The sequence below is a fragment of the Xyrauchen texanus genome, chromosome 15, assembly GCF_025860055.1.
Source record: "Xyrauchen texanus isolate HMW12.3.18 chromosome 15, RBS_HiC_50CHRs, whole genome shotgun sequence".
NCBI classification, from domain to species: domain Eukaryota; kingdom Metazoa; phylum Chordata; class Actinopteri; order Cypriniformes; family Catostomidae; genus Xyrauchen; species Xyrauchen texanus.
Window position 1 is genome coordinate 10,852,165 of NC_068290.1, and position 24,867 is coordinate 10,877,031.

The 24,867-nt window shown below is 40.8% G+C and overlaps 1 protein-coding gene across 2 annotated transcripts in view; it reads right to left on the reverse strand.

Moving 5' to 3' along the window:
• osbpl10b (oxysterol binding protein-like 10b) overlaps window positions 1-24,867 on the reverse strand; it is an 83,999-nt gene that overhangs the window by 41,025 nt on the left and 18,107 nt on the right. The window contains exons 4-6 of one of the 2 annotated variants that reach the window (XM_052144705.1): window positions 21,023-21,259; window positions 7,658-7,880; window positions 6,322-6,464 (exon numbers count right to left, since the gene is read on the reverse strand). In XM_052144705.1, coding sequence (XP_052000665.1) covers window positions 6,322-6,464; window positions 7,658-7,880; window positions 21,023-21,259 — 603 coding nt within the window. The remainder of the gene's footprint in view (window positions 1-6,321; window positions 6,465-7,657; window positions 7,881-21,022; window positions 21,260-24,867) is intronic. The other variant, XM_052144706.1, reaches the window with a different exon arrangement.

Consider the following 24,867-nt stretch of genomic DNA (forward strand, 5'->3'; position numbering starts at 1 on the left):
TCGGTCTGTACAACAAAAGGGAGAGAAAAATCAGGAGAATGTAACAATGGCCCCCACAAGGCACAGCTTTCACCTGCATAAAAACATATTGGCATGGCTTCAACCAAAGGACAGGGTCTGGGGCTCCCTTTTTAGTGAGATCAGTCAGCAAGCTGGTGACGTCCAAAAAATTAGGCACAAACCTTCCATAATAGCCAGCACCAGGAACTGTCACCTCCTTTTTGGTCTTGGGTTTTGGGCAGGCCACAACCGCTGCAGTCTTATCAATTTGGCGACGCACCTGCCTGTGACCCAAGTAGAACCCCAGACATCGTACCTCCACCAGTATAATTGCGAGCTTCTTGGGGTTTGCCTTGAGTCCCGCCTGTCGCAACCACAGAATAGCCCTCAGATGCAGCATATGTTGCTGCCAATCATTACTGTATATAATGATGTCATCCAGGTAGGCAGCGGCGTACACAGAGTGCGGTCCGTGGACTTGGACCACGGGCCCCAAACAGACCGAACGGAAGGGTCGTGAATTGGTATAAGCCAAATGGTGTGGAGAAAAACATTTTCTCACAGGACATTGGTGTTAAGCGGATCATTTGTTTTACGAGGTTCATATGACCGGGAAGGGGCGAGAACACAACTGAGAATCCTATTTGCAACTGGGCCACGTCTGTGATTTGTGATGGTGAGAGGTGGTCTCCGCAACTGACCTGGGTGCCGTGACTGGCTTTTAAGTTCCCCTCCAGCCAGAGCTCCGCCCTCTCCGATACCACCATCGCCAAAGCCACGGGGACCACCTACCTCCATGGTTTTAAGAGGTTGAGGTGGTAAATTCCAAGTAAACTATGCATTCGTTTAACCCCCATAATCGACTTCCCTGACTCGCTGTGTGACATCAAAGGGCCCTTAACACTTTGGAAGTAATTAAGAGCTTGATGTGTGTAGTAATACAAAGACTTTATCTCCCTGTGTAAATTCCCATAGCCAAGCTCCCGTTATACAGCCAGGACTGACGTTCTTGAGCCTGTAATAAATTATCCTGTGATAGTTGCCCCAATGCATGGAGTTTTGCTCTCAGGTCAAGGATGTATTGAATTTCAATTTTGCTGTTTGCAAGTTCCCTACTCCCAATTTTTCCTCACAAAGTCTAAGACACCACGAGGCTTAAGCTCATACAATAATTCAGATGACGAGAACCCCATGGAGGCTTGCAGGTTCCCTCGAACTGCAAATAAGAGGGAATAAGACATTCACGGTATGCCGCACACCATCTGCAAAACGGGCCATTAGACAGTTCAGCGTCTTTTCCTGCCCTAAGTGACCCACCATCGGATTATAATGTGCCGTCTGGAATAACATTTCCCGACGCCTCTTCGGGATCAACAGTTGAGTTGTATCTTCTTTTGTCTGAGCATCCTGCGTCGCTCGATACAACTGTCATTAATAATAGAAAACTACAGATAGGCGAGTGCAATGTCTGGCTGAAGTCACCTCCGGCAGGCGTCCCAGATCTGCTTGGCGAAGGCAAACAGGCGGCCATGCTTGCCAATGGTCAGCGAGCGAAAGCGTTAGCGCTGCTACTTGGGTGTCTAGCCGACCCATTGCAGGATGACTTTCCTCAAATTGGTGTAAACCAGGAGGCTCTTCATTGGTAACTGCTGCGCCGCGAGTTGGGCTTCCCCAGACAACAGTGGTATTAACCAGACCACCAACTGTGTGCTCAACCATCCGCAGGCCCCCACCGTCCACTCAAAGAGCTCCAGGAAGGCCTGCGGATCGTCTTGGGTACCCATGTTGACCAGGAGAAAATAGGGCAGGCCGGTCATGGGGTCCGGGGTCGTGGTGGCAGAACCCTCCTAGTGCAGCAAGCTCCAGAGCACCTACTGGTCCTCTGCTTGGGCCTGGAGGAGCGCAATAAACCGCTGCTCCTGTTCAGTGCGCAGCTCGAGGACGGCCTGATGTTGTGTCTGGTGGATGATGGCGAGGGCCTTGAAAACATCCTCCAGTGGTGAGGCATCCATGGTGGCATTCTTCCTCCCTTAATTCCAGGGTTTCGGCCCCAGTGAAGCAAAGTTAATGATGAGGTGCAAGGCGGAAGCGGGAGACGGTGAATTAAACTTAAACAGCATTTATTTTGTGGTAGATCTTTCTCCATCACTGGCGTCTGGCTCGCTCTTAAATCCGTCTTCAACTCTCACTTCAATGACAAACTGCTTTTAGAGACAATCATTACCAGGTGATGATCCTTACCATTCTTATCTCCTGATCTCGCTCTCCATTCACAAGCCAGCGCTCAACCATGCACCCACCATCACACACAGTCTACACCGGATGCGAGCAATGCCGCATCGCAATGCCTTAAGGATGTCTACTCTGGATGCATCAAAGCGAATGTTCGAAACCGTTTATTTGTCTTGTTGGCTGGAGTAGCGAATGCAGTGCAAACTAGACCGGGGCATTCATTTACTGTTGGCTCAACAAGGTGCAACGCGACAGACACATTCAGTGTAGACAGCATCACTGATCATAACAGGAGCGATTTGATTTTGTCGCATTGTGTAGCTCACGTCTGTTGTGGACTTGTTTGGAAAGATTTATGGTAAAAAAAGGACTTACATTTTGATCTGTTTCTAACCAACATCATATCATATCGCTTCTGAAGATATGAAGATTTAACTACTGGAGTTGTATGGATTACTTTAATGCTGCCTTTATATGCTTTTTAAACTTTAAGTTTTTGTCCCTGTTGACTTGAATTGTATGGACCTACAGAGCTGAGCTATTCTTAAAAAATCTTCATTTGTGTTCAGCAGAAGAAAGAAATTCATACACATCTGGGATGGCATGGCTTCTTTTCCAAAATATCTTTTGACATGTTGTGTCAGAAATGTCAGGTCACGTTAACGTGCTAGGCTGACGTCTTTGGCCGTTGCGCCCCGCCACGCTATTTTTGCACCATCTTGCACAGGAGTGCCATATTTTTTAAAAGCTGTCAAGCTAAAAGGAACTTTAAACTTTTGAAAACACGTCTTGAGACACCTGCGTTCTGTTCAATTAGTTGCTCTGCATTTAGCTTATTTTAGCATAAGAACGCAATTTGTCTGGATGGCTGCTAATATGTTCTCGGTTGAAACGTGTAGATTTAGCTAAGTTTATCCCACGCTTCCACATTGGAACAGTGTTTACCTCCAATGGAAACTTTAGAAAACTCTAGTAAAATAAAAAGTTTTCAACCAAAAAAATATTAGCATGGATGTGACCTCACTTACTAATATTTATGCAGCATATCATATGAATATATGAACTTTCATGGTGCTTTTCTTTTTCGAGCTTGACAGCCTTTGGTCACTGTATGCTTTCGTTGTATGGAAAAGAGCAGCATGAACATTCTGCTTTGTTCCACATTTCTCTGTTGTTGTTTTTTTTTTATATATTTGCTGTTTATTTGAGCAGTTCAAAATGTCAACCAATGGAGGTTGAGGAGACATGTTTGGAATCAGTTGTTACTTTTGCAGTTCTGTTAGCAATCACATTACACATCATAAAGACTTTGGATAATTGCATACCTCCAGTGCTACAATACACAAAGCTTGATAAAAGATCCCCAGAGCACTCTTGCATGACACCAGCACAGTATATTGTATCCTTAGCACCTATATAACAGCATAAATTGAAAATGGATAAAAGAAAAACACAATGCACTTCCAAAAAAAGTAGGCAGCAGAGCGCCTGGAGCCAGCACGAGTCTCGTGTGTGATGGGTTTGATTGATGTGGCTCATATGCACTCATTTTAGAGAGGCTGGATCATGAGTGAGTGCTCTGATACATCAGCATATTTCACTGTCTGCTCTAGCACAGTTGTATGCACACAGACTCTATGAGCCATTCACGACTATGCTGATGATGCATGTATAAAAGTGGATTCGATGCATTTAAGGGCCTTGAAGTAATAGTTCACTCAAAAAAAAAAAAAAAACATCTGTCATTATTTATACATACTCATGTTGTTTCAAACCTGTGTGACTTTCTTCCAAGGATACATTTTCAGATGTCACACTTTTACATGCAATTACAATTAATGGGTATTGGAGCTCTAGAGCTTCAAAAAGGATGCAAAAGCACCATAAGAATATCATAATGTGGTTCATATAACTTGCACTTTGCCTATTTGCCTTACAATAGCTTTGGGTGAGAAACAGATTACATTTTTATTTATTTTTTTAATGAATTATACATTGCTATTTGTCATTCTAAAAGGATATGTCTCATGAACTCTCATAAATGCACCAAGGAGAGCAGGTTGTGTCAAGATTTTCAGTAGATTTAAATTTTGGTCTGCTCCTGTCCTATGGCTTAAGGAATGAAGGAATATAACGCACAGGTCGTAAGGCCTATTTTTTTTTTTTTTTTTTTTAATTATCCTTTCATGGGTCTTTTGCATTGATTTTAAAGCTTGAATCTCGAGAAATTGCATGGAAAATAGTGACCAGTGCAGTTTTCAATATTTGTCGCTTTTGTGTTCCACAGAAGAAAGAAAGTCACATGAGCTTGGAATGACATAAGGGTGAGCAAATGATGACACAATGTTCATTTTTGGGTGAACTATTCACTTAATATAATCAGTGTAAACAAACACACACAACGCATTTGCTTGTGCGCATTAATGCACTTCAGCATCGTGCTATCATAGTAGCATCTTTTTAATATTCAACAAAGCAAACAGAGTCATTTGAAGCTTTAATGATATGACTCACAATGTTAAATTAATTAGATATATTACACCGGGTGTATCAGAGAGGAAACATAACAGAGATTTCATCTAATGCATTCTGGGTAAAACAGAGCTTGTTCACTCTCACAGGGAGCCGATTTAATGACAGACACACACAAAAGCAACCACAAAATGAATTAGCTCCCTTCAGGCACACACACACACACACACACAAATTAACACGCATTATACACACACAAGCACACAAACACAAACAAACAGTTGCGCATGCATACATCAACCCTGGACTCTCACCAGAGAAATGCAGGCAGATAAAACGGAGACCGGGGGAGAGACGGTTTCCAAGAGGGACAGGCTGACTCATTCCCGCACCAGAGGGATTCTGGGTATCCTCAGTCACCCGCCACAGACGCTAAAACTAGAACATGTCCAATTAGCACTCCTCTTCCACTCCTTCGCACTAGAAGCCTGGCAGGCGCACACACAATGGCGAAGCTTCGTTTTCAAACTTTTCAAAGACATGCCTTCTCAACGGGAGACTTTTAAATGAGTCAGAGACTATTCTGATTTTTTTGGGGTGCTGAACAGATCTTGATGACAGATTTTACCCCTTGAACATCATATCGCTTTACACATCACCCAATTTAAAGTGGTAAATGGTGGGTCGCAAAGAAGGTTTTACACTAAAAATATGCAACAGTGCCCATCTTGGTATTTTTCTCATTCATTTTTTCCATATGGATTTCATAAAATCGTTCATAAAAGAGTTCTAAGCCATGAACCCAATAAACCTGCTCCAAGGTGAATCACAATGTTACAAACTTTGATCTGAAGCAAAAAAGTATTAAAGGTGCTATATGTAAGATTGACAACGAGCGTTTGAAATGGGTATTGCAGTACAAATTCAAAATATTGGGGAGTTGTCTGGCCCCGCCCCAGACTCTAAGCTCATGTGGGTTGCCAGAATGTTGACACACAAATTAATTAAATGTATTGAAACATTTGTAATTTCATTCCAAAATAATTGTATTTATGCAAATATATAAGTAGTTTGAGAATGTGGGGAGACTGACTTGATTGTTCAGTATTACACGTAGTTTGTCTTGGGAGTGAACAGTCGCTGCAGAGCTCTTTTGGTGAGCTTTGTTCACAGCAATTCTCTGATTGGTGGATAGTTTCCCTTCAGGATCAAGGGTAACCTTTCTGTCAGCTCGAACCAATCTGGCCATTCTCCGTTGACCTCTAATCAACAAAGCATTTTAGTCAACAGAACTGCCGCTCATTGGATGTTTTTGGCAACATTATGAGTACATTCTAGAGACTGTTGTTCATGAAAATCCCAGGAGATCAGCAGTTATAGAAATACTCAAACCAGCAGGTCTGGCACCAATGATCAAAAAATTGTCAAAATCACTGAGCTCCAATTTTTTTCCCCATTCTGATGGATGACGTGAACATTAAATTAAGCTCCTGGCCCGTATCTGCATGATTTTATGTATTGCACTGCTCCAAGATGATTGGTTGATAAGATTGAAACTGCATGAGTAAGTAGGTTTACAGGTGTTCCTTATAAAGCACTTGGTTAGTGTATGTGTACCTCAGAGTCTTTAAGACGTTCTTCGTTCCTGTGTGCTGGCGAATTGGGTTGATGTCTAACAGAGGTGTTGTGGCCTGTCAATTCTCCATTCTTCACTTGGTCTTCTGAGGGAGTCTTGGGCATTGACCAGCCAGAGATATTATCTGCGTGAACATACATCCCATGTTTATTGCAAACGCTCTCATGAAAATTCACAAAGGAGCAAAAACACAGCAAAATCAAATCAACAACAGCAATAAAAACGTTTTACAGTGGAATTAAAGGTGAGGAGTGTCATTACTATGCCACTAGCAGCAAAAAAATTAAACAATAATGATTTTTCTAAGCAGGTTTCCAGCACATCTGCCAATTTTGGGGGTAAACAGGCGGCCCCACCCTACACTCAATCATTTGATTGAGCCAGAGTTTGGGTCATTGAAACAAACAGGTTTTTTTTTAATTGTTACAGTGGTACAATGTTTACACTCTTTGAAAAGTCAACCTACGAATGGCTTATTATAGCTGACTTAGGATATAGCAGAAAGTATTTAAAATGGAAAAATATACACATTTCACTTTTAAACATATTGCCATTTGTTCACACACAATTTACAATTAAGAAATAAATAGTACATGATCTAGTAGTTAGTAAATGTGTATAATAGTAACTAATAAAACATATCATATAAATATTATAAATGTATAATATAAATAAATATCATATTATTTATTCAATATTAATAACAATAATTAATATGTTATTAATAAAAAATATATTAGTCATAAAATCAGGCTTATGAAACTTCATACTGTATAAGAACTGTTATGATGCTTGAATCTTTGATTACACAAAAATGCAATATTATATGACATAACTAGCTATGTAACATGTGAATGTATTTAAAATAGAAAATTAAATACACTTCAGTTTTCAAATGCAATATTGCCATTTATTCATCCACAATTCACTATTAATAAATAACTAGTAAATAATTTAGTCTTTTATAGAAGTTAATAACAGTAAACAGCACAATACATGCTCATATAAATAATATTAATATTATAAATTAATGAATAATATAAATAAATACATTGATGATTTATTAAATATGATTTATTATTATTTACTGATTATTGTTATTATTATTATTAATAAATATTTTACTTATTAACAAAAGCTATATATTACAGGCTTACAATATTACATATAATACAGATATGGTGCACAATTCTTTGACACAAAATCCAATATTATATATAATATAACAAGCTATATAACAGGACAAGCCATCAGATTTTGGCACATTCTAACACAAATCACACATTTCCAATGAGACAGACAATGTCATATTCTCACCTGAATTGGGTCCCTGAGTGTGGCTATGGGTGATGTGTTGGGCTGCCTGGCACACGTTGTGCTGAAGGATACTCAGGCACTCTCCCAGACAGCTGAGTGTGGCTGCAGACGTAGCCTTGAGCAGGAGCAGATCCTGATCCAGGGAGGACAATGGCCCATGGGTCGGCAGGGACTCGATGGAATTTACCAGGTTCTTCTGTTGGCCCTCTGCCTGGGACATGACCTACAGAGACAGAGCAACAGACAGGCCTCTCAGGAACATTATCATTGATTCAATTTGGACTTCAAAACATTTTCATTAAATCAATTTAAACAGCAAATATTTGTACTTAAAGCTATAGTACTTAAGTTGGGCTCTCCAATATCCACAAAATAGCTCTAGAGTAAATCAATCCTTGATGAGAATGCACTTAAAAACTGTCCAAACTAAAATGTGGTAATCCAGTGAATTTGAAAACTGGCCTCTTTGAAAATGCAATATCTTAGTTCATCGAAGAGTAAAAAAAGAATTATAAAAAAACAAAAAATTACACACTACAGCATGCATTGTGTATACACAAACAGTTACTTTGCATAGTATAACTGCTGTCAATTGTATTGAAATACACTAAAAGTGTACATGTAACGTAATCTGTATAATTTCTAAATGGTTTTACCAAACAGAATTACAAAAATAATGGTTTCCCAAACACTAATCTGCCATTAGTTGGGCCAATCAGATAGTCCCGACTCCCACCCGAAACTGGTTGAGCCGATGTTGCTGTGTCAGGCTGGTCAGGATGCTTAATGTTTTGATAGCACCACAGTGCCACCCGGGTTATATTTAGTAGGGAATCAAGCTACAAATGGCTTGCTTACAGTTGCAAATGGTTTAATTACACACTAAGGTGCTGTTTAGATGAATGCTTTCTTTTGCCATAAAAAGCTAGACACAACAAAACTAATAGAAAACACTGTATGTGTTCTGAGACACATTTTTAAAAACTGAAGCCTTAACTGGCATCGTCCCTTTTCTTTTTCAGTGTTTTTTGTTTTTGTTTGTTTATTGAACTGTATTACCATCAATACTTTAATCTTGATAAACCTTATATTGTTTGAAAGCTCTAAGTCTCTAGTTTCCAAATATATGCCCACTGTTTTGCAATTTGAATGATGTAATTACAGTAATGCATTAATTAGTGCCAAAAGTGCGCAAAAAATAAATAAATGTCATAATGGAAACAAGGACATTTATTATGAAATCGCGATGCACATATGTACAATCATGCAATCATCGGGCTTGCTTTGTATCACAAGAGGTTCATAACATAATATCAATCAAGAGATTTTGTCCAAATGTTCTGAGAATATAAAGATATTTCAACAGATTCTCCATGGTTGATGTAACATGTTTGCAAAGAACATTATGATCCATGTTCAAATGTTCTTTCTTTGCCATGTTTCCTTTGTATAACAGCCCAGCAACATGTTTGTAGTCTTTTGAAGAAGGGCTTTATTGTTTCTGAACAGGGACAGTCCACCACCAGAACGTTTTATCCAATAATGGTAAGTACGTCTGTGATGAGGAGGGTGGGCCTGGGCCGTGACTATGCACGCTTGGCCCCCAAATGGGCTAATCAGCCGAGGAGAGTGATAAGTGCAGCGGAACGTGGCAGTTCGGGAGAGAGCCACATGCAGCTGCCATGTGTGTTTATGTTTGTGTCTTTTTAAGTTTTCATTAAACATTATTTTGATGGTTCGTCCGGTTCCCAAATCCTCCTTTCCCAACCTTAACCTTGTTGCATTGGTGCCGAAGCCCGGGAAGGAGGAGGGATGGGCTGTCGTGGAGTCCTCGCCACTGCCATCCATCCAAAGGAGCAGCCGGGGCCATCCGCTGGGGGACAGAGGAGTTAATGTTGGCCGCTAAAACACGGAGGGACATTCATCCGCCCTCTCCTCTTCCCCCTCCCCACCACTAGAGAGGTGGGAATAGCCTGCCGGCCAAGTTTTGAAGTAGTCCATACGAGTCATGCGCTATATTCCAAGTCTTCCGAAACCATATGATACATTTACACATTTACATTTACATTTATGCATTTGGCAGATGCTTTTATCCAAAGCAACTTACAGTGCAATTATTACAGCCTTGCTCAAGGGCACAATGGTGGTGGCTGTGGGGTTCGAACCAGCAACCTTCTGATTAACAGCCCTGTGTTTTAGCCACTACGCCACCACCACTCCAGGTTGTTCCGCGCTTTATGTGTGGAACAGACTGACATTTAAGTCATAACCATACTCACATCAATGGTCACCATTAACTTAATAGTATGGAAAAGAGCAGCTTAGACATTCTGCAATAAATAATTCCTATCTACTCCACACAAGAAGAGGGGTTTTGAAAGCCATTCAGGTAAGTAAATGAAATAATTTTTATTTTTGGGTGAAACTTACATTCAGTCAAGTGTGTCCAAACTGTTGACTGGTTGTATGTTGCTAAAGCTTTGTCCTTATTCTGTGTTTATTAACACAATATTGTGTGTGGAACTGGATGTTTCATTATAGAGCACAAATGATCGTGATGCAAGTCGTGATGTAGGGTTTGTGTTGGCTGTTGTCACCTCTTTTCATGTCATGTTGAGGGTAGTGACCGTGGGCTTGTGGATATTGAACAGCTCTAATGAAACAAGGGCAGATAGCTGAAAAATAGGAGCAGAGAACTGCAGGATATGACTCATTACTGTAGGTCGCTCAATACGCAAATCTCTCTCTTTCTCTCTCTACCCTATTCCTACACTTCAGTGATTGCAACACTATTACAGCAAGCTTTAAATTTAATAGGAAACTTAACGCTCACGCACAAAGAAACATTAGCCAAGATATCTGCCTGCCTCTCCAAAACCCATCAGGTCTTCTCTAAATCTAGACCAACCTCTCAGAAAGGAATAATATTAAACAATATTAAAAAAAATCCTGTACCTGAGGGGAAAATTAACTCTGTAAAATAAATATTCCGGGTTCAATACAAGTTCAAATCAATTGATAGCATTTGTGGCACAATGTTGATTACCAAAAACAAAATGCATTTTGCCCAAAAAGTGAAAAAGCAAAAACCTGGGTTACAGTGAGGCACTTACAATGAAGTGAGTAGGGCCAATCCGTAAATGTTTAAATACACACCGTTTCAAAAGTAAAGCCACAAGACGTGAAGAATATGCATGTTAAAATGATTATAATGTGCTGAAATCACGTACTAACCTTTCAGTGTAGTTATATTGAATTTTACAACTTTGTTGCCGTGACAACGTAAGGCTGTATACTATAAAACACTAAAAGAAACACAATAATGATTTAAACAACTGTAAAGATCAAATAATACAGAAAAGTTAATGGGTTAATTAATTTAAGTGCTTTTATAAAATAATAATAAGCCCCAAAAATGTGACCCATTTACTTCCATCATAAGTGATGATCGTGCCCAGTAGACACGTTGCCTTTCAAAGTACTCTTTTGACCACGAGCGAAAATACGCAAGCATTAGACACATGTGCAGTGGGACAGCTTTGTGATACAATGTGAGTATGCTGCACACAGAAGAGGACTGTCCACATGTCGAGAAAATCTGGGCCGCACACAGACAGTCTGCTCCGACTGAGCAGATGACAAAATTTGCTCCACATATACTGTGTGTTTCGATCAGCAACATGGTATTGCCATGGTAAATGTCCAAAAATCCATGGTAGTGCTTCAAGTTAGTGAGGCTAGCCTGCTTCTCTTGCCACAGACACACCGATGTCATTCCTAAATAATTCCCTGAAACAGGGATATCACACTAGCTCTCTCCTCCACATGTAAAGGACCGCTGGGATTTTATAATTACCATCTGTCTGCTACAACAAACTTTGAGCAGAGAAGAGATTTTGCTGTGCATGATGCTACTGGCTTGCTCATAACCCAGCTCTCATGAAAAATGTATCTGGCTCTTTATTCTCTCGCCTTGATCTGATTCTTTTTGAGTGAGTATTAAAGGAAAGAGACGGGCATCACAGCTGTCACCTGCTATTGAAGCAGAATTCCCATGATTCTGGTGCACAGGTTCTGTACTGATCATGCCAGAGCAGCTGGGAGATCAAGCATTTACAACTTCAGTGTTTTATAAAGCTGAATAAAAAAGGTGTTCAAAAATAGCATTTAAGGAATAGTTCACAGCATGAAAATGCTGTTGTTATTTACTCACCCTCATGTCATTCCAAACCCATATTAAAGTATTTAATCTGTGGAACATCAAAGGAGATGTGTAACAGAATGTCTGAGCTGCTCTCTTCCTTAAAACAGAAGAAATTACTGTTTACAAACAAACGCTGGTTTACTTACGGGTTCTTTTGGCATCGCTCAAATTGAGCTGAAAATGCCCAAAAAAGTGCTGTTTGTAGGGTTGAAACACCCTGCTTCTGAAAGATTATTGGAGATTTGGGCTTCTTTAAATTTCCAACAAGGTCGGTGGATCAGGATAAACTCAGCCCCACAGCTGCTGTTGGTAGATTTAAACTTTTCACAAAGGAATCACGTAAACTTATATGAAATCTTATATGAACAAGACAGCCATGTAAGATCTAACGGGACATCTCCACCACCACAGTGCATGGGGCTACTGTTTGTGAAAGGATATGTGAATAAAATAATGTAATACATCTAAAATTATGTCTTTGCCTTTATTTTACTGCAGCGTAGCATGGTTGTAACCAAACCCTCTATGGATACGTTGGAGAAAGAATCGCCATTGGCTAGTAAACTTTTGTTTTTACTTGACAGACTTTTGAGGACATGTAATGGAAATGAAAAAGATATTAGGCAAACCGGGGGAAGTCTTAATATATACTGTATACTGTCTATATAGTGAATTTATGTGAGAAAGTTTTTTTTTTGCTGTTGGCCAGGGATGTCTCTTAGCCAAAGAACTTGTAATTTGTGCACCTTGTCTGGAATATTTTGTGTAATAAGTGTGCTGCTATGACAAGACAACAGATGATAAGAAACCTTGTATTGTAATGCGAACAGTATAGTGATTCAGGTAGTCTGACAGTTGTGTATTGAGAACACGGCTTAATGCGATGGTGACACCCAATCCATGACAACTCAAGACCCACTACAGCCAAAGAGCACGCTCATGAGACACACAATGCAAAAGAGCTCAGTGCTAAAGTTCTTCTTGCCAATACACAACTCAATCACTGGCTAGTGAAATCTGAACATTTGCTATCCAGTGGCTAATAACAGAAATATTTAGTGGCACAGCAGGAAATTTGGTCTTCCAAATATTATTACTTATTGTATGTAGACCAATAATTTTAGTAAACACACATACTGTATGTCTGATGGTTGTTTTCTTTTTTTATATGCCATATTACTCAGGATTTTAACGTGTGTTAAACATGTGAGGATTTGTATTCATCAACCTGTCACAGGTCCGACAATCATTTAGGCATATTGAACCAAGTTAAATCTGGTTTTGCCGATAGTTCAGAAAGAACCTACACAGATTCCATAGATATACATTTATAATAACTTATTATAATATGAACAAACGTTATGACATTATATAATGCTTAAAAGATCATTAAAACTGCAACTCTGTCTATATCCACCATTCAAATCTGCCGCTCAAAAGAACCCGTAAGTGCTGTTGCCTTTTTACTCTTCCTGTAGCTTAACTGGTGGAGCATGGCACTTGCAATGCCATGGTTATGAGTTCAATTCTCATTGAGCAGACTAAAAAAACTGTACACTGACAAGCCAAAACATTATCACAGGTGAAGTGAATAATGTTGATCATCTCCTAACAAGGCCACATGTCAAGGACTGGGTAGAGTAGATGGTACGTGAACAATCAGTATTCATAGTCAATGTGTGGAATGCAGGAGAAATGGGCAGGAGTAAAGACTTGAGCGATTTTGACATGGGCCAAATTGTTATGGCAAGACGACTGGGTCAGAGCATCTCTAAAATGGCAAGGCTTCTGGGGTGCTCCTGGTCAGTACCTGCAACAGTGATCTAAGGAGGGACAAACCTCAAACCGGCGACAGGGTGTTGGACAACCAAGGCTCATCGATGTGCGAGGGCAACAAAGGCTATTCTGTCTGGTTCGAACTGATAGAAGGTCTACTGTGGCACAGAAAATTGTAATTATGGTTATGGTGTCAACATACATTGCATTGCGCATTACTGCATCTGGGGCTGCATAGCCGCAGACCAGTCAGAGTGCCCACGATGACCCTTGTCCACAGTCGAAAGTGCCTACAATGGGCACGCAAGCATCGGAACTGGACCATGGAGCAGTGGAAGGAGGTCGTCTGGTCTAATGAGTCTCATTTTCTTTTACATCACGTGGACGGCCCTGTACATGTGTGCTGTTTACCTGGGAAAGTGATGGTACCAGGATGCACTGTGGGAAGACTACAAGCCGGTGGAGGGAATGTGATGCTCTTGGCAATGTTCTGCTGGGAAACCCTGGGTCTGGCCATTCATGTGGATGTCAATTTGACACGTGCCACCTACCTAAACATCGTTGCAGACCAGGTACACCCCTTCATGGCAATGGTATTATATGATGGCAGTGGCCTCTTTCGGAAGCATAATGCGCCCTACCACACTGCACATATTGTTCATGAATGGTTTGAGGAAAATGATAAAGAGTTCAAGGTGTTACCATGGCCTCTACATTCCCCAGATATCAACCCAATTTAGTATTTTTGGGATGTGCCGTACCAACAGGTTCTAACCGCAGTGGCTCCACCTTGCAACTTACAGGACTTAAAAGATCTGCTGCTAATGTCTTGGTGCCAGATACAAAAGGACACCCTCAGTGGTGTTGCAGTGTCCATGCCTCGGCGAGTCAGCATTGTTTTGGCGGCATGCGGAGGACCAGGCAGGTGGTCATAATGTTTTGGCTCATCTATGGATATCTTGAAAGCACTGCATGTGCTTTGGATAAACCAAGTGTGCCGCACAAGCCCTCAAAAGTGAAGCCAAAACGTCTCGATCGCCCCCCGGTGACTGGTCCTAGTATAGGTCATAAACCCCGCCTCCCCATGTTATTCAACAGGATGTGAGACCAACTAAACAATTAAATTACACTTCACATATCTTTTTTCCAAAGATAGTTTCTGTCATTTACTGTAGTTTCTATCACATTGAAGTAATTTCAAGTGTTTGTTTTCAAAATAAGTTTGTTTTTAGTTAGTTATTTGATGCTATAAAAACGGTGCTGTGACATCATGATTGACAGCTGTGACTGACAGGTTCTCTGAGCGAAGTAGTCACTGAAGCACCAACTGACTTTTTTTTGGGATCTTCGGAGGACTGAGGAGATTGGAGCTTTAAATGTAATATCTAAATTTCTATAATTAATTATTTTACACCGTCATAATTCAAAAGTCAAAAGTGCAGGGGCGTGTGCTTGATTCAGCGAGAGTGAGGGCGGGGCCTTGATTTCGCGGCTTTACTTCCTGCTCACTACTGCGCAGGTCTGGTCCCGAAATTGCAACTGCGCAGCAGAGGAGTTACCAGGATATCATGTTTGGGGGGCATTTGGCTTGTTTGGGGGGGCAACATAAACAATTGAAAAAATCGGCAAAATTTAAGCTATACTACACACAATCTGTTTTAGTGCATATCTTTTTCTAAGCCAGGAACCCAGAGATAGGCACAGGGCCCCTATTAGACTATAGGGCTTAAACTGGATTTTTGTTGTGTCAGACCTCACTCATCTGCTAGCGATGGAAAAATATGCACAAAACAATCCACTCTTAAATTGTAATTTATCATCAGATGCAGAGGCATTTCCAGCATTGAAGGACATCCGGGGCTTAGCCCAGACAATTTTATTTTCACACTAGCAACCACTTCTCTGTAGTCCAAAGCTAGTGAGAGGGTATTCTTTGAGTTTTGCTCTGGCTGGGCCTGTTTCTACAGTTCCTAATCTTACTAACTCATCCTCTCTCCTCCCTGAATCATCTGTGATGCAAAAGAACAGATACAGCACATAACTTATTGCAAATCAGCTTCAAACAACTAATTCATCAAGTGCTACATATGTCAAATTGTAGACCAATACCATTGAAGAAAATGTATTGGGAAGAGAAGATCAGTGGGATTGCCCTAAGATCTATCATGATTCTTGAATTTTCATGTACATTAACATAAAGTCATCACAAAAGAGTTATATTATAGTGAGTAAAGTGAGGTAAAAAAAATATTGAATATAAATAATTTATATTTTTTGACATAAATAGTCAAAATGATGTATAAGATCATAAGTTAAAGCAATACATGAATGACTTAAGTCTAAGTTCATTGACACACTATGGCATCGAACTGTATATAATTCTCATCATCTCTATGAGAATAATTCATCTGTCAAAATCCTTTCATTAGGATCATTAGGATCATTGAGATAAACAATGTTTCACTTTTAACTTTCTCTAAAGTAAAGTGACTTATTAATTGTTACCAGTTTCCATGCCTGATTCTGGCACAGCTGCTGCTGCTGGCTCCTCAGTCTGTAGCTCATCTTTGCTACACTCTACAAAACCATTTAATCAAATCAAAGTGTATATTTACTACAAACTAATATCACAAAACAAGTCACACATACATTTTATGTTAATGCTTATTGGTTATCCTTAGCGAAAAACAACACATCTGATAAACAAGAAAAGTACGTTCCGAACAGGGCTCGAACCGCGGTCTCCGGCGTGAAAGGCAACTGCGTTAACTCAGAGCTACCAGGCTGTGTCAATCTAATCAAGGAGGTTAGAGGCTACAACTCTTGAGGTTTAGCCTACTGTGGGTGAAAGCCAGCTAGATGATGATCTTTAGACTTTAAGGACAAAAACAAATGTGAATTCTTACCCACTGACTTCTTTCGGAAAAATCCCCAAAGCCTCATTTGCTTAAATTTTGCTGTCTTTCCTGCAAATTGCCATTAACTCGCCACTAAGTAACGTTAGTTGATGTCAACGACTGTGCAAGCTCCTCCTCTACCTGCTGCATATTCAACAGAGAGGAAGAAACGGAGTCGCCTATAGGCTACCAACAGCAAAGGAACTTATTCTATAGGCTAGATTATGCCTATGTCTATTTTTACAGGCTGTATGCAGTATGTGCAAAGCCAAAACACAATGAAATAAGGCAACTTGTGATTTCGGGGGTTTACATAGGCTTTTGTCCGGTTTCATATTTGTCAGTCAACTATTCAAAATACATTCGGGGCTACACTCAAAACAACAGGTGGACAGATTACTTCTCAAATTCTCAGGGGAGGCAGAGCTTATCCTAGGGGAGGCACTGCCTCCCCCTACACACGCCCCTGCTGCGCAGACTCAAGTCCCAAGATGTCAGCGCCATATCTGGACACTGGCGGCTTCAGTTCTCACCAATGGAAAAGAGCGAAGGGGCGTCGTCCATCTTTTTTTTACAGTCTATGGGATAAACGCGTTCACTAAATGCATACATGTAAAAGGTCTGTCTTCTGTTGACAGGAATAACAGCACAACCCTTAGTAAAGATGGTTTTAGCACATCTCTCTACCCTAAAAGGATGTGTTGCTCATAAAAGAACATTGTAGATAGAACAGAAAATCAATTTCTCTTACTCCAGCTAATCCTTTTACCACCCCTCTGTTTTTCATCTTATGTCGCTTTCCCTTGTTTTCATTGTGCTTTCATCATCTCAACTATGTTTTCACCACCAAAATGTTCATAACAAGAAAAGTTACAATTTTCTTTCCTCTTCTCAGTCACTTTCATCATCACCGTCTCTCTGTCACAAAAATACACAATTTCTTTCTCTTTCTCCTATGGGACATGCAACAATGTCACTGGCTCCTATTATCTAGAATCTACCTTGGCTACAATGTATCCTTTTTAAACCAACCACAACCATCTGTATTTTGTAGACATGGTTTTGCTACCATTAAAAGTATATTTCACCCAAAAATGAATACAAGAATAAAAAATAATACAAGTTTGGAACAACATTGATAAAATGACGATGGCATTTCCATTTTGGGGTAAATTAGCCCTTTATATTCTCTTTTGTGCCCCAAGACTTCATTTGGTATTTGAGTTGTATGATATGTTATGGAATATGGAAGCAGCTTTCGTAAGAAAATGAGTGTCACATAAATGTAATTTCAAGCCACAGATGCCTCCCTGCTTGGATTAGACGTTTACCCAACAAACAAAAATGTTCAATTTTATGTTATTTATACATACAAACAAACTTTTACATGAATGCATCTCTAATACTAGCTTATGATTTCTATGTGCAAGTGCATTCGCCAGTGACACTTCATGAGGGAAAACAGTTCAGAACTAATAGGACATCAAGCCATGGATAATAATAAATGCTATGGAATAATTAAAATGCCAACAGATTCACGCAACTTCAACAGCAGTCTCTTCAAATCAGCGTTCCGTTCAAAACAATATTTAGCATCAGGGACTCAAAGTTAGTACACCTACAGAATATTAAGTGCTGATGGAGGAAAAAACTTCTAGCAAATCCTCAAAATAAACTCCAAACAAATTCCTCCTGTTGAAAAGAGGTATTAGAGATGAAAGCAACTGGTGTGAATATAAAGCCTTTGGAGGGAAAAGGCGACACGTTTAGGCTATCTCCAGCCGGCAGCGGAGAGAGGTCACTCCTTACGGAAGTCTTTTCAAAAGCAGAACTGCTCAACACATCTTTGATTGACAGCCCGAAGATTACCCTCTTTGAGCCCCTTATCAGTAAGTGTAAATGAGGCTGGATGAGTTTAAATAGGTGCATGGGAGTGGCTTGGCTCCAAGGCTGGGAAAGGTAATGTAGCAGGGCTCGACGAGTTTAGATGAATGAGACTAGGATTGAATCCACCACAAAATGCCATGCAGGAGAATTTACACGTGGCCTAATTTTAATATGGGAGGTTAGGGGTTTGTTCAAATCCCTAACCCTAAGAAGGGATATTGAGAGACTGCTGAATCATTTCCACCTCATGGCAGAGATGCACGTGTGATTTGAAAGCTCAGCTGGTTCTGACTTGCTGCGTGTTTCTTTGGATCACCAGGGAAAGTGACAGAGCTACCTACAGTAATTTGAGGACAAAAATATGCCAGAAGAGCCAAAAAAAACAACAACATATCAGCTGATTGTAAGACAAAAGCCACACCAGAGGCATTTAAAACCAAAAGGTTTTCAAATGTGAACTACCAATTCAAAATACACCCTAAAGCAAATCTATGAAACCATAAATATTTGATATTTATGTGAAGATGTACCTATCTATCGCTATTTTTCAAAGAGGAAATTGATTTCTGTCATTGAGACACTTTCAATTGGGTCATTTTTATTCAAGGCGGCACATTAATGGACATTTTCTGTAAAAAACGAACATATTCCTGTTTCAAATCAGTCATCAGAGAGGAATCATTCACTACAACAATGTTAAAACAACGTGATGACACTGACTTCCTACTGAACAGACACTTTGTGAAGCTGACGCAGCACTCAAAGGCCAACTAAGGTTGAGACGTTCCACAGGGAGTCAGCAACACAGCCAATGATGCTGACAGCAAACTAAACCTCGGTCGATCCTTTAAACAGGGATGCAAACTCATGACAGGTGAAAACAGTGAGAAAGTCAATGCAGGTGTTCCAAATGTATATTTTCAATTGACTCGTTTGTTGTATTTACATTTTTTTACTTTTATTTAAGTCTTTAAGCTTAAAGTAACACTTTCAAGTCATTTTAATAAGATGTAGACAATTTGACCAAACAATTTAGGCAAAGTAGCTTCAAAACAGGTGACTTTAGTTAAAAGGTGAGTAGTTTCCATCACTTTTTAAAGCTTAAAGGATCCTAAAAGTGAAGATTCTGTCATTATTGAATCACCCTTATGCCGTTCCAAATCTTTGTTATAATTTTTTCACTGGAATATAATCTCACTGCTTTTTCATACAACAACAGTTAAAGCTGAAGTGTGTAATTTCTGCGGCACTAGCGTGTCACCAAACATTGCAAAACAGTTTTCAAAGAGCTTTTTCGAACACTTCCCACATCTGCCATTGATCAAACAAACAGATAATCCCGCCTCAAACTCACGTCATTAGTCAAGCCGATGTTGCTGTGTCAGGCTGGATGGGTCTCTCAACAGAGTTTCAGGTGCCCCCCTTGGATAAGATAGTGCCCCCGGAGGGAGTAAGTGCACTACACAGACTGTGTAATATGCTTATAGGGACAGGAAGTACCGGTAAGTAATACCACATTGAAGATTAATAATACTAAGTACTTTATTCAGATAGTCCCTTACCACATCCTTGACCGTTTTAGCAATAAATGCTTTTTGAGTTATTAATAATAAAAAATATATATATAATCTGAAAATATATATGAATCTTTCCTGACCCATGACATAAAAAAAATTATATTTTTATTTCTTCGATATATCTATCTTTTTTGTATACATATGTGTTGGTTTATTTTGTATTTTTATGTTTTTTTATTATTATTATTATTATTTTCCTTCACCTATACTTCTTGTCTTTATGACTTAGTGATTGTATACATCTTATTGAAGATTTAACCTTTTTTCAAAAAAAATATCCACCGTTTTAGCACAATATGAGGAATTTTCAGACAGTCCCTTACCACACCCTTCACAGTATTAGCAATTTCAGCACATGTGGACTTTTCAGACGACCCCTTACTCAGCTTATGAAAAATGTCCAACTTATATGAATGTAAATTAACGATCTGGAACAATTTTTCCATGACGCCATCTGACCAGCTTACGGGACAAATTGCATTCCGTATTGATTTGATATGGGACATAACTTCTTATTTTAATACAGGAAGATCCCGTATTTTAGAGGACGGGTGGCAACCAACCATATCTGGAGGTCTAATACGTTCTTATGATGGATGCGTAAAATTGTGAGTTTATCGGGAGAAATTGTAAATCAGGAGTACAGCGGGAGGAGGGGTGGAAAAACTGGAGTGTTGGCAGGTATGGTGTAGTGCATTACATTACAAATTATTGTAATCAGATAACATTTACTGACTTTCAATTAAATTAATTACTTTCAATTACTAGGGTCACACACAAAATACATTAATATGTATATCTGTTTGCGTTTCTGTGATAGCTGAAGGGCGTGTGGCCCCTATCGAGTCAATGAACAAAGAGGAAAATAACATAATTTTAAATTTGTTGAGTGGAAAAACAAAGAAAGTAACAAAATTACTTGGTAATGCGATTCATTTTTTGGATAAAATCGTCAATTTTATTTTTTTTATTTTATGCCAGTGGCTAGTTGGACTTTTTTGTCTGTGTCTGTTGTAGTCCCTACCTCTTTGACCTGGTGCAGTCCTGCATGGTGCTGACTGCAGGCCCTTTGACTGGCAGTGGGGGACCTGTGGTGGGTGATGGTGATGACAGAGGCAGGTGTCCCATGCTGGGGGGTCTGTCTCTGGGCTGAGGAGTTTGAGGACTGCAAGACAGGGTGCAGGTGCTGGGAGAAGCTGCGGGTCCGGCCGGCAAAGGGGGAGGTGGAGGAGGTGTTGCAGGAGGAAGAGGAGGTGCAGCCCTGAAACAGACAGCAGCAATGGCAGCAGCAGGAATGAGAGGGAGAGGAGACGCCGGGCTTCGCTTCCCCACGGTGACAGACACCGGCACAGTGCTGCCTGCACGGTCTGCCATCACGCAAAAGAGCATCGTCGGCCTGACACGACCAGGACAGCAGCCACATACAGACAGAAGCAAGGAGGGAGGGGGAAGCAGGGGATGAGAGTGAAATATGAGAAGGGAGAGAGAGGAGAGAGCTTCCTGTGGAGTATTGTTCTCGCAAATAAAGGATGCCTCTTGTATGAAGTGCCTTAATCTCTAAAAAGCTCTGCAGCTCAACGTGAGTACTGTAATCTCATTCCATCACAGCTAATCAGAGACATAATTTTTCCTTGATTCACAAAAGAATTTAGCATATTGCTGGTGAAAAAAACGCAGGTCCCTAATTCAGGGTTTTTAAGAATTATGTCACTAAAATGCACTAGAGATAAAGTGATAGTTCACCAGAAAAATACATTTCAGTGATTATTTACCTTGCATGGAACAAAAAAGGAGATTTAATACAGAATTTTAACCTCAGACACCATTCACTTTCATGGAAAAAAGATGGAATGGAAGTGAATGGTGACTGAGACTAACATTCTGCCTAATATCTCCTATTGTGTTTCATGAAAGTCAAATGGGTTTGGAACAACATGAGGGTGAGTATCTGATGACATAATGTTTATTTCATTGTTTGGAAACTAGATTTTCACATTTTCAAAAAAAATAAAAACTCGCTGCCATTATGCTAGTGTGTTGTGGGTCATTATCAGTGCATATGTAGGTGCTTTTTTAACCAAGTTGCTATACAATTACAAGGGCATTCTGGGCAGCTGCTGACTGGCCCATATCAAAACATTTACATTTACATTTATGCATTTGGCAGACACTTTTATCCAAAGCGACTTACAGAGCCCTTATTACAGGGACAATCCCCCCGGAGCAACCTGGAGTTAAGTGCCTTGCTCAAGGACACAATGGTTGTGACTGTGGGGTTCGAACCAGTGACAAGGAGAGCCCATCCCAAGTTTCAATGATTTTCTGGTCCCTAGATATGGCTCCAGTTCCTTGTTGTACCCATGGATATGGCTCGAAATAAGTCTATGGGCCTTTTTTCGCCCATTTTATAATCCACAATTTAATTAGAATGCTTGGAAAAGTAGTAGAACTTCTCTCCTCAACATGCACAAGACTTGGTGTCATTCATGTTTTTAGCACAAATGGTGCAGGATGAGTACAAAAAGCTCTTCGTTTGGGGCAATGGAGGAGTCAGCGGACAGCGAAGCAAGTTCAAGGTCAGTCTTTAATTTCTTCAGTCTAACACACAATCACAATTGACAGTCACCGTCAGAATCAAAACTAAGGAATACACAAAGGAAAGCACTATCGGCTTCCAGGTCAATCTCTCTCACTCTCTCTCTCTCTTTGGAAACTCGGCATGCCTTTTATGTCTCCCTCCACATCACTATAACAAGAGACAGGTGTTAGGGTTAATTATGAACCAGGTGACAAGCCTTACTGCTCTCTCTCTCTCCTGCAGACCGACACATGACCACGTCCCCATGCCACAATGAGTTACAAGCAAAAGTTTAATTCTTATGGTTTGGGTTGTCAAATCCCATGTGATAGTGATTTTTGCTCTTGCAAACACAACAAAAAAATTCAGAATTGCCAAAAACAGCATAAAATCAGTGTCTCACCCAACTATTTTCAAAAGTCCTACATACAATAATAAAAAAAAAGCTTAATATAAAACAGAGAATGTGGGGAAGAAAGAAATAAGTTAATACTACCTGTGCATTCTTGGGAAACTACAGAGAACATTGTTCCCCTGTGCCTAACAATATGGACTCTTAGGCTTGAAAGAAGATTGTACTCTTTGATACAGGCCAAAATGAGCCTGCCGTATGAGGCTTTCTGTACATACAGAAATGAGTATATTATTCAGGCCTGATGGAGCACCCCGTCCTCATGCAATTGCATTCTCACAGTTTAATGGCAGTCCATTGTTCAGCCCTCTGACATATAAGCCTGGAATACAAGTTACATAAGTCTTACATCATCCAGACCCTTAGACCTCCCTAGAGCAGGGCAGTGCACAGATCTTTTACCGAACACATTTTCAGACCATAAAAACAACGCCATAAAATATATGAGAGTATAATGTTGTGTATCCAAATATAGTTTAAAACTGCACTGAGTAATTGTTTTGTTTTCAATAATTACCGGGAGGAGAAATACTGGAAGGCTGTAAAAGTGTAACTCTGCAAAAATGTTATTTTATCAATATTTAGGAGTACATTATATATAGATGGCTTCACAGCTAGTAGACAAGAACTAAAAGCCAAAAACTCAACTGTGGAGCGAGACATGGTCGTGTGTCTATCACTGGGGAGAGACAAAACGATAAGGGCCATCACCTGGTGATTATTAACATTAAACACCTGTGACTCATTTCAATGACAACGAAGACAGGCTCTAAAACGCCGCCAGAGCGATACACAGACAGAGAGAGACCAGATACACTGTGTGTGTGTGTGTGTGTGTGAGTGTGTGTGTGTGTGTGTGTGTGCGTGCGTGCGTGCGTGCGTGCGTGCGTGCGCTCTTGTGTCCTTCCTACTCGAACCCCTCTACACTGGTGCCAAAACCCGGGATAAGGAAGAAGACTGGTCACCATGGACACCTCACCGCTGGGCGAAGTCATCCATGCCTAGGCTAGCATCTAGGAGAGCAAGCTCTCCTCGAACAAGAACTCAGATTCCAGGAGCTCCTCCCAGCACAGGCAGAGGATTGGCAGGCCTTACGGAGCTGGCTAGCTCTAGGCGGATCCCCCGCCACAATTCCGGAGGCAGCGATGAAGCCGAAACTCTTGCTCACGAAGATGGGCCCCCAAGACGAGCCAGAGGCATTTGTGAGCCACCGCCTCTGGATGGCCACGAACCCGGTGGGCCTTCCACCTGCTGCCGCTGCTTTCCGGGGAGGCCCAGTTCACGGCGCAGCAATTACCAGCTGAGGACCGCCTGGATTATGTTAAGCTGAAGACTGCTATCCTGCAACGGGTAGGCCACATCCCAGAACAACACCGCCAATGGTTCTGCTCCCTCACCCTGAGCAACGCCGTCTACTCATTTGCGTTTGCCCATCAGCTCTGTGATGCCTGCCGGAAATGGGTGCTAGCCGAGGAAGGCCACGGTGTGGAAGATATCATCGAGCTAATGGTGCTGGAGCAGCTGACTGTTTGCCTGCCCTGAAGAACCATGGAATGGGTCCAGTGCCATCGCCGCATGTCGTTGGATGACGGCATCCAGCTGGCTGAAACCCACATGGTGGCCTACCTGTAAGCCGGCGAGCAGTCCAGCTCTCTCTCTCTCTCTCTCTCTCTCTCTCTCTCTCTCTCCCCCTCTTGTTCCTCCTCTTCTTGTCCCGCCCACTCCCCCTATACACACTCCCCGGAAACGGCTTTAGGTACAAAACACAAGGTGATGGTGATTTGTGTGCATGGGGATGTTCACAAATATCCGGTAGTGACAACTGTCATTCAATTACAGGGGTTAAAGTATAGAGTGGAGGCTGCGGTTAATTCCTGCC